At 41.5% G+C, this 12,878-nt stretch overlaps 2 protein-coding genes across 2 annotated transcripts in view; one reads left to right on the top strand and one right to left on the bottom strand.

Moving 5' to 3' along the window:
* Nucleotides 1-3,617: 3,617 nt before the first annotated feature.
* On the bottom strand, nt 3,618-9,935 carry nol7 (nucleolar protein 7). The gene is made up of 8 exons (XM_005753825.1): nt 9,677-9,935; nt 8,745-8,805; nt 7,802-7,857; nt 7,684-7,709; nt 7,463-7,553; nt 6,577-6,698; nt 6,125-6,202; nt 3,618-4,984 (listed from the first exon to the last, which is right to left on the bottom strand). The coding sequence occupies exons 1-8, from the start codon at nt 9,859-9,861 to the stop codon at nt 4,911-4,913; spliced, it is 693 nt and encodes a 230-aa protein (XP_005753882.1). The 5' UTR covers nt 9,862-9,935; the 3' UTR covers nt 3,618-4,910.
* Nucleotides 9,936-10,541: 606 nt separating this feature from the next.
* epdr1 (ependymin related 1) overlaps nt 10,542-12,878 on the top strand; it is a 4,345-nt gene continuing 2,008 nt past the window's right edge. The window contains exons 1-2 of the mRNA XM_005753826.2: nt 10,542-10,851; nt 12,337-12,545. Coding sequence (XP_005753883.1) covers nt 10,616-10,851; nt 12,337-12,545 — 445 coding nt within the window. The 5' untranslated portion in view covers nt 10,542-10,615. The remainder of the gene's footprint in view (nt 10,852-12,336; nt 12,546-12,878) is intronic.

Genomic DNA, 12,878 nt, shown 5'->3' with positions numbered 1-12,878 from the left:
CTCTCCAAGGGCCTGTCCAGAAATCCTTCTTTCCAGCTCCTCAGTCAGTGTAGTCCTATTAGCCGAGGAGGCATTCCTCTGCACGCCGTCATAGAACGTCAACCATCTCACTCGCTTCTGGTTCTGCTTTTGCTGAACGCCGCTGAGGGTCAGAAGACATTTCTGGGCAGATCCTTAGAGTGACACCACCTCCTTTTCCATCATAAATATGAAATTACACCTCCACCTTCGGTTGGCTCCCCATGTGTCTGCCTCCATCTAACTGACAGTAGCTGACTTTAAAAAATAATCGGGGGGGGGCTGAACTCATGTGGACGCGCCACAGTCCCCGCATTCCTGGGGGAGGAATCAAACCGGGGGTGGACAGACTGCTAAAAAATATCTCTGGTCAAACATAAATGGGGAGGGGAGGGGTGGCGGGGGGGGCAGGGCAAAAATAAGAAAACAGACGAGTGGCCGCCATGGTTGACCCACCATTAACGTGGTCCCTGTAAACCTGGGGCTTACCAGGCAAACACACACAAATAAACACGGAGGCAAGCTGATGCTGATGCTGGGATTGAAAAGTCCACCTCACCGAGGCTTGCTCAAACTCCGGCCAATGCGAACCTTATGGCCTACCCCCCCCCCCCCCCTTCCATAAATCTTCACCCTCTCTGCACCGCCTCCCTCCTGCTACCTTCCACTGACTTCAGGACATCGGCGAAGATATGTGTGACGTACGTGGACTCGGGACTTCAGAGAAGCGAGAGAGAATCTACAGTCTCGACTCAGCGTTCCCTATTTTTAATCTTTTGTTTAGTTTTTGATTTTCTTCGGCGAAGTGGGCAGACGTGGGGGGGGGGGTTACCTGGCTCTTGTTTTGTTTAGTTTTTCCAGGTTTACAAGGCATGGTGCAGATGACGATGATTATTCTTATTATTATTCTAATTATCAATATATTAATTATTGTTACTTGCATTCACAGTATATTTGTTGAGCGCCAGCGAGAGCAAGTTCCTCCAACTTATTATAATAAAGGTCCCGATTCTACCGATTACCAGTGACGAGCGTGTGTACATGTTAACGTTTAAATATGAATTTAACAAAATAAAATTATATCAATAGAGCGACATATTTAGTTATAGAAATCACAGAAAAAAAACAAAACAGTCCTTTAATGCTTTGTACTGACACCAGTGACCCCTGAAGTGTTCTGGTTGTTCCCAGTTTGTAATATTTTCCTCTTTGGTTGAATCCAGGGTTCCTACACAGGTGAAAGTTGACACAAATTCCAGGCCTGGAAAATTCTGGAAAAAAACAGGTTTTTAGTTCTAAGAACTTGGCTGCAGATTTTACATGTTGTCCATGAAGTCACTACAGCCGAGCTGAGAGCGTCTTCAGACACTTCTGCTGGATTTTCTATGATGACTGCGCTGTGTAGGAGCCCTGCTTTGACCTCTGACTGCATTTTATCTGTTACCCTCCCTCCCTCCTTGGTAAACCCTCAGCCACACAAAAGATTTGTCCCAAACATTGTTAATATTTATTTTTGTATCTCTCTATGCTAATCTTTAACCCCCAACAAACTCAGGAGCCAAAATACCCTCTTGTTCATCATTCTTGGTTTAGAAGCAGCTGATTGGCCCCTGTGCCTCTATTGAATGCTGACTCGACTTTTGTTCATTTAAATCAGATGAGAAAAACTGAGCTGGTGTGAAATCGGCCTCTGAGGTAGCTCAGCCATTTAAGCCATTTAAAGTCAAACTTAAATTTCCTGTCTCCTAAAAGAACAAGACAAAAAAACAAAACAAAAAACTGTGTTTTTGTTTTTTTTCCTTGAGTACGTCATAAAGTCAAGACCCCGCCCTTAAAAAAAATAAAAAATAAATAAAAGAAGAAGAAAAAAGTAAATCCTTCGATTTAAATGTGGCTGACCTCTACTTCAGGGACTTCTTCCCGTGCACCTTTCGACTGCGTTCAGTGTTGCCGCTTCTGTTACATCACTCTGTTGTGCTCTGCATTGTTGATCCCAGATCCCAAACGTCCGGTTCCATCATTCTGACCCCACTTTTATGCTGAAGACCACTGATAATGAGAGCCAAGTCTCTCAGGTTACAGCTCGTGAGAACAAACGGCAGTTTTCAGTGCAGGAGTCCACAGGGTCCACGCACAAAGCCGTGCACGTCACCAGCGTGTTCGTGATCACACTGAATGGATGAACAATGTAAATTGATCCCTCGGAGTGAGACTGTAATGCCTGAGGCAGAACATTTGTATAATTGAAGTGAAATTGTGTGGCATGTGTGCCATCATTCAGCAGCTGGTCGTAGAGTAAATTAGTCAGATTTGATGCCCTGCAACTTCTTACATGTATCAGAAGTGTCAGAACGGGACTTCCAACTGATCTGTGTTTCAGGTAACCCTGCAAATGATCCACAGGTGCACAACATAATGACCTTGGATCAGCTACATTTACATCAGTGATGGTTTTTGTTTTTTATGGCAGAGCCTCAGAACTTATATATATTTATATATATGCATTAATCTGTATCTTTACCTGAAGATGACCTTATTCATGACCATCTCCAGTCCTCATCCTGTGTTAACTTGGCTCCAACTGTCTTTAATCAAACCAGTACCGTCATCAGTGGGTGCCAAAACCTCACCCCTCTCTTTGTATTAATGGAGAGGCTGTTAGTTCAGCTTAAACCATAGAAACAGTAAATACTTTTTACTTGGATAGCAGAAATCTAAATTCTTTTATTTTTCCTAATGATTACCACCAAATTGCCCCCAGAGCTTTTTTTTTTTTGTACTCAGCAAAATGCTACCAGGGAGTAAATCTATCCAGTTTTTATTTCTGAACTTCCTGAAAATGCATACAGGTGTTCATTTTTACCCATCGCCCCTCAGAGGAGAGCTTTTGTGACCTTGCGGGTTTGTTTTATTAACAGAATAGGGTTTTTTGTTTGTTTTTGGCCTCTTAGTCTGTAAAGATGTAAAAAGAAAAAAGACTTTAAGAAGAAAAAAATCCAGAATTGTCACCTGCACTGTGGCTTCCACGTTAAACCAAAATGTATCGCAGCTGTGTTTTTTTTAGGCCTGTGTTCATGCTCGCCACTCGCAGAGAAACAGGAAGGCCGAGGCTTTCGCTTGACACAACATCCATCTTTTCCTCTAGCCCCTGGCCCTCACATCCACCCAGGAATCCAGAGTTGGTATTTTTCCTCACGGTGGAACCAAGCTTTCTGTACTTTGGTTTGTTTTTCTTTGTTTTCTTTTTTTTGTTTGTTTGTTTCTTTGGATCGCAAGCAGTCACGGCATCGTTTAGAAAACTTCTTAGACAAAGTGTCTGTTGTCTCTTTCTGAGTAAGGTCTGAAACCTATGCATGCCATAGTAAAGTGGTGGTAAGATCAAGTTAGATGTCTCTTATTTTATTCTTTTTGTTTCTCCTTCTTTTAGCCAGTTCACGGTGTATAAGGAAGATGTCAACCAGTAAGTTGTCCACTGCTGACTGTGTGTCCATTTGGAGAAAAAAAAATGTGCAATTTGTGTGAGGGTGAAAAGATTTATATTAAAAATGACAAATGATGATAGCACGTGTGTGGATGCTGCATGACACCTGAAGCAGAAGTTTAAATCGAGTTTAGTTTAATTCAAAATGACATGTTCAAAGATTCTTCTTTAACTCTGGGGTTTCTTGCACTTTTACAATAACTGAAACAAAATTCTGTGAATGAAGCCCAATGACCAGCCTATACCATATTAGTAGAACTGGCGACTGCGGGAAGGAAGAACCACCTTTGATCAGACTTGGGGAGGGCCAGCTATCTACCAGCCCACTGGTAGGGGAGGTGAGGAGGAAATTGAAGGCATAGAGAGGAAAAAACATATTTAAGAGGGAGAGAAGATAAAGGCATAGTGAATACAGGTGAGTGGAGACTGCTCAGTGCATCATGAAAAGTCCCCCAGCAGCATGGAAGGTGCAGGGTTGCCTGACACTTTGAAGGCTAATCTTAAAATAGGGCTTTGCTCTCCCAAACTGGGAGCTGGTTCTACAGGAACAAGATACTTCATCTCATTCTACCTTTAAAAACCACAAGTCAGCCTTCAGTCTGAGAGCAAAGTGCTCTGACAGGATGTGATACTACGAGAGCTTTAATGACAGATCCCAACTTTTCAAGCCTTTGTATCTGAGAAGGATTCAGTGTTTTGGACTGAAAATAGTAAAAAATATAACAAAAGCTGTGTATGTACATATTTCATGATAAACTACCCATAAACGTGCATAGTCACAGTAAAATGTCCACAGATTGGCACTATAGTTCAACTTTTATTTTTGTCTTCTAAATATTGTCATTTCATTTTTCAACTCAAGAGAAAATAGCACTCAAATAATCCTATGTCTGAAGTAAGTTTAATTACCAAAGACGCTGTGCTGATACTCAACCACGTCATCGTTTGCATTTTTGTTTTTGAATGCAAACGAACACCTGATGAAAGCATCAGGGTTTTTATCTCAAAAATATGAAATAGAAAACAATCAGCATTTATTCATACAGAATTTTTACAGAAAAAAGAGCAAACATCTGATTTTTGGCCTTTCAGGTTTGAAAACACCTTTAACACAAGTGACTGCAGAAAAACACGAAACACAAGAACTTCACATTAAAGCCTTACAAACTTCGAGACGCAGTAATAAAACCTTTGCTTCTTGGTAAAGCCGTGATGAAGAACCTGTTGAAGGACTTTAGTTTGGTAGGATCTCAGTCTTTTGAGTCTCTGTGACAAGTTCAGAGTCTGTATACTGTCCCATCCTGAAGCTTCAACAGTGCTGCCACCCCCTCCTCAGTGATGCTGACTGTTTTGAGTCCTTTTAAACAGCGGTGGGGAGAAGTGTGCTCACAGGCTGCTTGCTTACGTCCCATCAACAGGAGGGAAGCTGCTGTTTGTGGAGCCACCTCTTCTTCAGCTTCTCTGCTTTGGCTTTCTCCTTAGAGGCTGAAAGATCAGACCAATAACAGTTTGTTTGTTTTTTTAAATGTGACTTATGTCCCCACAGCTTTCCAACTCAAACACCTTTTAGAAAGGACATTGAGAGTAAATATGCCAGTCTGAAGACTGAAAATTGGGAGTGTCGTCGCGGTCTCTGCAACAGGACGCCCGGGAGAGCGAGCGCCTCTCAGTGAGACGGGACGTCATTGTAGCAAAGCTCAAATTGAGACAGATCATCGTCTTTACAGACTACTGCCACAGAGTGTAGCTTGCAGGTGTTCATTTTAAATCAATAACACAAAGTATTAAGACTAAAGAACAAAAAACATGGCGGTAAAATCTCTCCTGAAAAGCCTCAGGGGCAGAAAACCTGGTGAGTGGTGACGACAACAACATTAATAAATATAATGGCATAAATCTGTGTGGCAATAACCGCAAAATTCTGTAAAAGATTTAAAGAGATCAAACCAATGACAGTTAAACAATGTGCAGGTGTGCACAATCCAGGTGTGCAAAGCCTGCAGAGACTCGACCATATCTTTACTCGTCTCACACAAAGACTTCTATAACAAACAGGTTTTACCGTAACTTCTCGATGAACCCATCTGTAACTGTGACCTCAAACTTTTCATGCCTTTGACCCCATTTTACAGATAAAGCTGAAATCACTGTGTACTTGGCTGTAATTGGGGTGACCAAAGATCTAAATTAAAGTATTACCACTTTGCGGCCATCTCTGCAACACCTTATTCCCTGGTCATTTATTCTCTAGAAATTATACTTCTATCTACATGCAGTTTCATAGTAGAAAGCAAAAAAACCATCCTTTACTACGATAAGTAAACCTGCCCGCCTCCACCACACAGCTGAGGCTACCGTAAACCTCACCTGTACATGTCCAGCATCAACATCACTGGCTCATGTTTCCACCATCTTTAGAGCTTCAGACTTTTCTGGGATTTGTATTCAGGCCCCACCATCTCTTTTATAACAAACTGTGCAGAAAGTAATCAGTTAAAAAAAATAAAGTCTTCTTTTTTTCCTTTTTAAGCTTCTTATCTTTGGACGACACATTGCACCAACTGGACTGTAAAAGCTGAAGTAAACTTCCTCTGGTCATCAATCTCAGGCTTGTTCTGAACGTACCCCAGTCTTTCTTGACAAACTGCACTGCCGCACTTTTATTCCACCCCTTCTTGTTCTGGAGGGACAGCATCTCATTATCTGAAAGCAGAAGGACATTAAGATTAAAAACACTGAGCAGAACGCCGGTCTGAAAGTCTGAAGACTGAAAGCTGTGAATGTTGTCGCGGTCTCTGCAGCAGGACGCCCGGGATAGGGAGCGCCTCTCAGTGAGAGTGGACGTCATTGTAGCAAAGCTCAAATTGAGACAGATCATCGTCTTTACAGACTACTGCCACAGAGTGTAGCTTGCAGGTGTTTGCTTCATTTTACATCAACACAGAAGCTGTGTTCACTCAGTATTAAGACCAAAGAACAACAAACAAGGTGATAAAATCTCTGCAGAAATGCATCTCCCTGTATCATGGAGTGGAAAACCTGACAAAAAATTAAGTATGGTGACGCCACCAGCTTACTTGTGGTCCTGCAGGTTCCTGGTCCGTACAGTCTGGACCGGATGAACTCCTCGGCCACCTGCTGTTGGAAGGACGCCAGCGTTCGCTCCTTCACCGTCGTCACTGTGTACTTCCCCTTCAGACTGACAAACAACACGAGTACAATAAAAGGACGGAAAGAAGAATGCGTGTTTGATCAGCTTCACTTTAGTGAATAATGATCGTCTCACATATATCAGGATCAGTTTGAGACTTCTTCAGTAGCACCAGCATGCACTTTCATTGGATCCAAAAGGCTGAGAATTAAAAACAAGTCTCTGCACACAGAGTCCAACTAATATCCTAAATTTAAAGTGTCCAATGAGGTGAGAACAATGAAAGTATCACATTTCTGTATCATTATTTTATTGAGAGGTTTTCAGCATCTTCACTTCCTCTCTGAAATGTCACTGAGTGGATTCTGATCAGTGGGTCCAGCAGTCAGTGAAGTGCTTGGTAACAACAGATTTTGCCTAATCGTGGTGGGTGAGGAGCTGCAAACTGGCTTTCATCAGTGGATCAAAGTTTGTCTACCAATATTTTATCTGCAGAGATGTTCCCAAAACAATCAGTGGGTCTCTCCTGCTAATGAACTCCAGCTCCACCATCATGAACCATCGCTGGAGGAGAAACTCACGAGGACAGGCTGGAGCAAAGTCTTCATTAAATTAGACTGAAGAATATTAGTTTGAGACACTTCCTGTCTTCAAATACATCATTTTCTCTTGTTTCTATTGGTGCCTGGTAATGTGTAACAACAACAAGGTATTTGCTGACCACACTAAATAATAAAGAATCTGGCAAGTCCACCCAAGTAAAGCGTCTCTCTTAAACTCTGAAATAAAATGGTTTAAAAACATTGACATACTTCCGGGCATTTGCCAATTTCCCACTCCTTTTCTTTTTCTTCTTCTTCTTTCCATCTCCCTCCTCTTTTTCTGGCTTTTCCTCCTGTTCACCTGGGTGAGGACAGGTTGATTTAGCTGAAGTCACAGATCTGAAGTTCAATCTGCTGCTCTACAAATCAGTGCCCAGTCCTTCCACAGCATCAGCCAAATGGTTAAAGATGTATTAAGAAAGCTTCTTTACCTTCATCTTCAGACAGTTTCTGCTTCCTGGAGAAAATAAAAACAAACAAATGTTGTGAGCACTGAGTGAGTTGATGGAGACGATGTGTTAAATCCAAGAATTAGACGGGTAAACTTACTTTGAGGAAGCCGAGTCGATTTGCTCCAACACGTCAGCCGATAAGAGTTTTCTTTTCTGTGGAGAAAACAGTCTGTGAAACTGCAGGTTCACACATCTTTTAGTTTTTCTATGGCATTAGGTCACACTGAAAGGCAAAAAGAGAGAACTGTTTTTTGTCACTTTGCAGTTTGAGCTAAAGTGAAAAATGTCAAGAATGGGACTGGAACAAAACATTGACATCCTCCTCCAGAATCAATCAAACCAGGCGTGCTACTTCCTGCCTCTTTACTGTAAAGCTAAGCAAAGTTAACCACCCTGCAGTGAAGAAGACTCACTCACAGGCAGAGGGATTAAAAACAATAATGAAGAAAAATAAATAAAACTCTCCTTCCCATCATTTCCTTAATGTTGCTTTAATACACCTCAAACAGCACAGCGGTGTCTCCTTCTGAAATGAACACCCTCTGAACTCTTTTCAGATAGAAGTAAAATAAAAGAAAGCACTGATGTGTGATTGGGTTGAGCCTGGATCCTGAACTATGAAGCAACGTCAGCATACTCAGGCTCTCCTGATCTGGCTTCACTTAAACTAAAATCACTAGTCAGACTGTAATGGGAGTTAAACAGGTTCTGCACTTTCTGAATCTGTTAGTCCGCTTGTGTTAGCGTGATGTAAATTTCATCTTTAGACTTTAAAAAAATACTTTAGCTCATATTAGTGTCAATGCAGTGAGCTCTGAGGATTGGTGACACCATTTTCTAGGCGATCCATTGTTCAGCAGGCAGTAGTTTTGAACTTGTCCATATGTTTTCTCAGGAGCAGGTTATGACTTCATGAGAAGTTACCATGGTTATGCACCCTGGTAAGAAGGTAAATGCATTTGTAAAACTTAAAACTCAGGATTAGACAGGGTCCAGGCCTCTGAAAGTATTTGAAACCATTTAAAATGACACACACTGACCTTCTGTTCTTGGAAGAGCTCCTGTCTCTTCCTCCTCCTCTCTTTTAGCAGCTGCTTTTCCCTGCAAACAGAGGAGCATTTCATCAGGTTTATGGATAACAATGACACAAACACACAACTGTACAGCTTCTGCTGATAATGTAATAACACTTATGGGGAATTTTTTCTGGTGGCGATCAAGCGTAAGCCATTCTCAGGGGGACTGCTAATATTCTGGTCCCTCATGTATGAAAATACTGCAAAAACTGGCAAACGCCTCAGGATAATTTACTGATCCGTTTGTGGCCCTGCTGAGGTCACCCTTAAATCTGACTAGACGTGAAGTTTATGACAGAACTGTTACAGATGTGCCTAATAAAAAGGCCTCTGAGTGTGCAGTCCATATCGGGTTTATTTTTTGACGCTTGAAAAGTTTCTCTTTTAGATATTAGCCCAGGGGTGCCCAATCCCGGTCCTCGAGAGCTACCGTCCTGCAGCTTTTAGATGCATCCTTGTTCCCACACACCCGAATCAAATGAATGGCTTGTTATCAGGCCTTTGCCAAACATGATGGCATGCTGAAGAGGTAATCAAACCATTTGATTTAGCTGTGTTGGAGTAGGGATGCATCTAAAAGCTGCAGGATAGTAGCTCTCGAGGACTGGGATTGGGCAGCCCTGCATTAGCCCAACTAAACTTCGTCAAACAATCCAAAGATCCAGACCAATTTGATGACACAGAGCTGTGCGTCTGAGAGTACACAACAGCTAAAAAATACACACTTTGTGAACATGAATTTTGTTAAATTTCGTGCTGCCGATTTGATATACGCCTAGGTAAAAATTACGTAATGTATCTGTAGTGTTCACTGGAATAGAGACATCTGAATGCAAAGTTTTTTGAATGGAGTTTGGCCCAACCGTCCCAGCACAGGTTAGCTAGCGGTTAGCTACCTTCTAGCGGTATCCAGCGCCTGTTTCATGCTCCGCAGAGCCTCAGCTTTGGAGTCTTCAAAGGTCACCTCCTCTGGAGCTTCATCGTCGCTAGACTCCAGCGACAAGGTGAAACTCTCTGCGGGCTTTTCGATGTCCACCGTCTTTGACGACGAGCTGGCTTTCCCACGTTGTTTCTTCGCCATGTTGTCCAGCGTTGTGACACGTCATCAGGCCACGCCGCACACAACGTGACGCAAAAAGAATGTACCCGACTGATCGACCAACCAATGACTGCAGCCCAACAAACAAACCGTTTTAGATAGATCTAAATGAGCGAATGATAGGATTATCTAATTCTAGCAAGTTTTCCCATTTTATATTTGTATTAATTTAATATTTATTTAATAAGTTGTTTGTTGTTTTTGCAGAATATATTTCACCATCCATACAATTATGCCAACATTTCAATATCTCGAAATGTCTAGTTAGTTACTTCTGAGTAAGTCAAACTTTTGAGATAGAATATCATCTATATTACAGTTAACGTTTAACAATTTAGATGTTTGTAACTGTAAAGTTTGTTGTAGGTAGTATTTTCCAACAGATTTTTATTCATTTATTTTAAATTTAAGGCCAGTCTCTCAAAATTGTGACTTTTTAACTTAAATTGTCGACTTAAGAATCTTGAAATCAACTTATTCAGAAGTTTCAGTCACTAAAATTTTCAGATAATAAGTCGAAATTTCTATTTAAATCTGAATTTTATTTTATTTTATTTTTTTGTTTCAGTGGCGGAAACAAGTGTCTATATTTTCCTCATTATGTGCTTGTTTTGTAATATCTGGAGGAAAATGTTAACTACCTGTGCTTTAATTTTGAAAGATAAAACCGGAAAACCTTCTCCTCTTTATTCTAGGGATCTGCCGGGCTGTTAGTAGTGAACGGGACTCGGGCACAATGCACCGATTTCTGCTCGTGTTTGTGGCCGCTGCTGGGGCCTCTGTCTTCGTCCTCCCGCGGATGGATGCGTCCCCGGCGGTCGGGCCCTGCGTCGCCCCGCTGCAGTGGGAGGGAAGGTGGGTTGTGTACGACCACAGCACCGGCAGGAACAGCCGAGCCGCCGTCTCGTACGACGCCCTGAACCAGAGGATCCGAGTCCTGCAGCAGCACAAGAAGCACACCCCGTGTCAGAGGTAAGACCAGTAAATAAACACAAAGTAAACATGTTGTTTACAGACTGCGTTTTATTACTGCACACAGTCAGTGTGAAGAGTTACAACAAAACAAGCTGCAGCTGTAAATCTGCGCTTAATAATCTCCAAATCATCTATATAAGCATCACTCCATTTATCATTAATAATCATTAATAAAGCTGATTTATAATGGATTTGGTCCCAGCTTTAAGCTCTTCTTTTCTGTAAGATCGGCTTTGTTTTATAGTTTATATGTATTTTTATTCACAAAACCAACCCATAATTTACACCCATAGTTATTTATACTGCAAACACTACAAAAAGTAATAATAGTAGTAGTAATAATGATTATAAAGGTCATATTCGATTAATGGATAAATTATTTTCCCATGCGTTACACATCAGTGCTAAAGATCAGATTAAAAAACACATCAGAGACTGACTCATAACTGTACTATTAAGCTATAAAACAATGTTTTGTTTAGTTTTTTGCATTTTTGTGTTCTAAAAAGGGTCATAAACAGTCTGTTTGAACACTTCTCAGCCTGGACTAAAGTCTGGAGTTGTGAAATGTTCCCTGGCTGGTAAACGAGGCCACAGAGCGACTTTGGAGTGTTTGGTTTGGGCACAGAGGACTATCCTGCCAAAAGTAACCATCTTCAGACTTTAGAAGACAGAGACACTATCAAACTCTTGGACAGTTTTCTTGCTGCCGAAATAGATGCCCTATAGTTTCTGTGCATAAGAAATGGAAGTAGGAGCCACGATGTTGCCCACTGGTTTTGGATTCTGCGATTTGAATGTTGAATGTTTTATGTTTTGGCCACTGCTCAGGTGGTTTGCTTCAACTGGATGTGACCATGTTTGGATGAGAGCATGCAGTGTTATCACACAGATCCAGCAAGTAACAGACTAATAAAATATTAGACTTTACCAAAACTGAAGCACAAACTTCTTAAACACCAGGATATACGATTTGTTAGATAATTTATTAAAAATGCTCCAAAAGGCACCAACAGGACAAACACAGTGGAGCGCTCCGGTTCTTTCACTGGATTTACTGGAGCTGAGGCCAAACATAGAAATGATTAAAACACATTCCAGTTAAATCAGCCTCTGTAGAGTTCTCATCAAGGGGAAAACTATCCATAGACACCAAAAATGGGTTTGTAGCAGGCTGTAAACATGATTAGTTCTACTGTAAAATCGGTCATTTGAACCTGGGAGTCTGTGCAGAATGACTCAGCTGTGGAGCCGGACTCTAGTGGACATTAGGGGAACTACAATTTCTGATATCTTGAGATTGGCTTTTAGCTCCGTAGGTTGATGCTTGGTGGTGAGACTTTTTTTCACAGTTCAAAATTGTGAGTCAAGCAATATCTATTTTATCTTTTATTTTCACTGTTTGTGTTTATACACCGCTCTCTGTGTCTTTTGTCCTCTGCACAGTCCCATCCAAAAACTTCTTTAACCTCTTTGTTTCAGGTTTTTTGAGTACATCTACTTGTATCAGAGCATGGTGATGTTCCAGATTGACCAGAAGACGAAGGAATGCTCAAAGATCGCTCTGTCTGAAGCCTGGGATCCCTTCGACGTCCCTGATAACTCCACCTTTGAGGATCAATACTTCATCGGCGGCCCTGGGGACAGCATTGAGGTTCAGGAGTGGTCAGATAGGAAGCCGGCACGCAAACGTAAGTCTGAGATTTTTATGCTTTCAAACAGGCCATAGTGAGTGCTGAAGAGTTAGGTCAGTGTTAGCGTAAATTCAGCATGTCCTGCAGCTGCTTTATAATAACAATAAGCCTTTTCACTGTGGTTTTATTGAATTATGAGAGTGGCTGTAGCTTCTAAATGACTTCTTTTCCACGAAAAAGAGTAATTCTACATTTTACATGCATCCTTTCGTGAACTACCCCACACTAATATACAGTACTGTGCAGTACTGTTCCTTTATATTTATCTAGGAAAATGTAATAAACAGTATATAGGTGTATAAGGGGCGACCGTGGCTCAGGGGGTTGGGA

The sequence above is a fragment of the Pundamilia nyererei genome, unplaced genomic scaffold, assembly GCF_000239375.1.
Source record: "Pundamilia nyererei isolate P.nyererei 1_Seehausen unplaced genomic scaffold, PunNye1.0 scaffold00469, whole genome shotgun sequence".
Taxonomy (NCBI): Eukaryota; Metazoa; Chordata; class Actinopteri; order Cichliformes; family Cichlidae; genus Pundamilia; species Pundamilia nyererei.
This window is presented reverse-complemented; position numbering and strand designations above follow the sequence as displayed.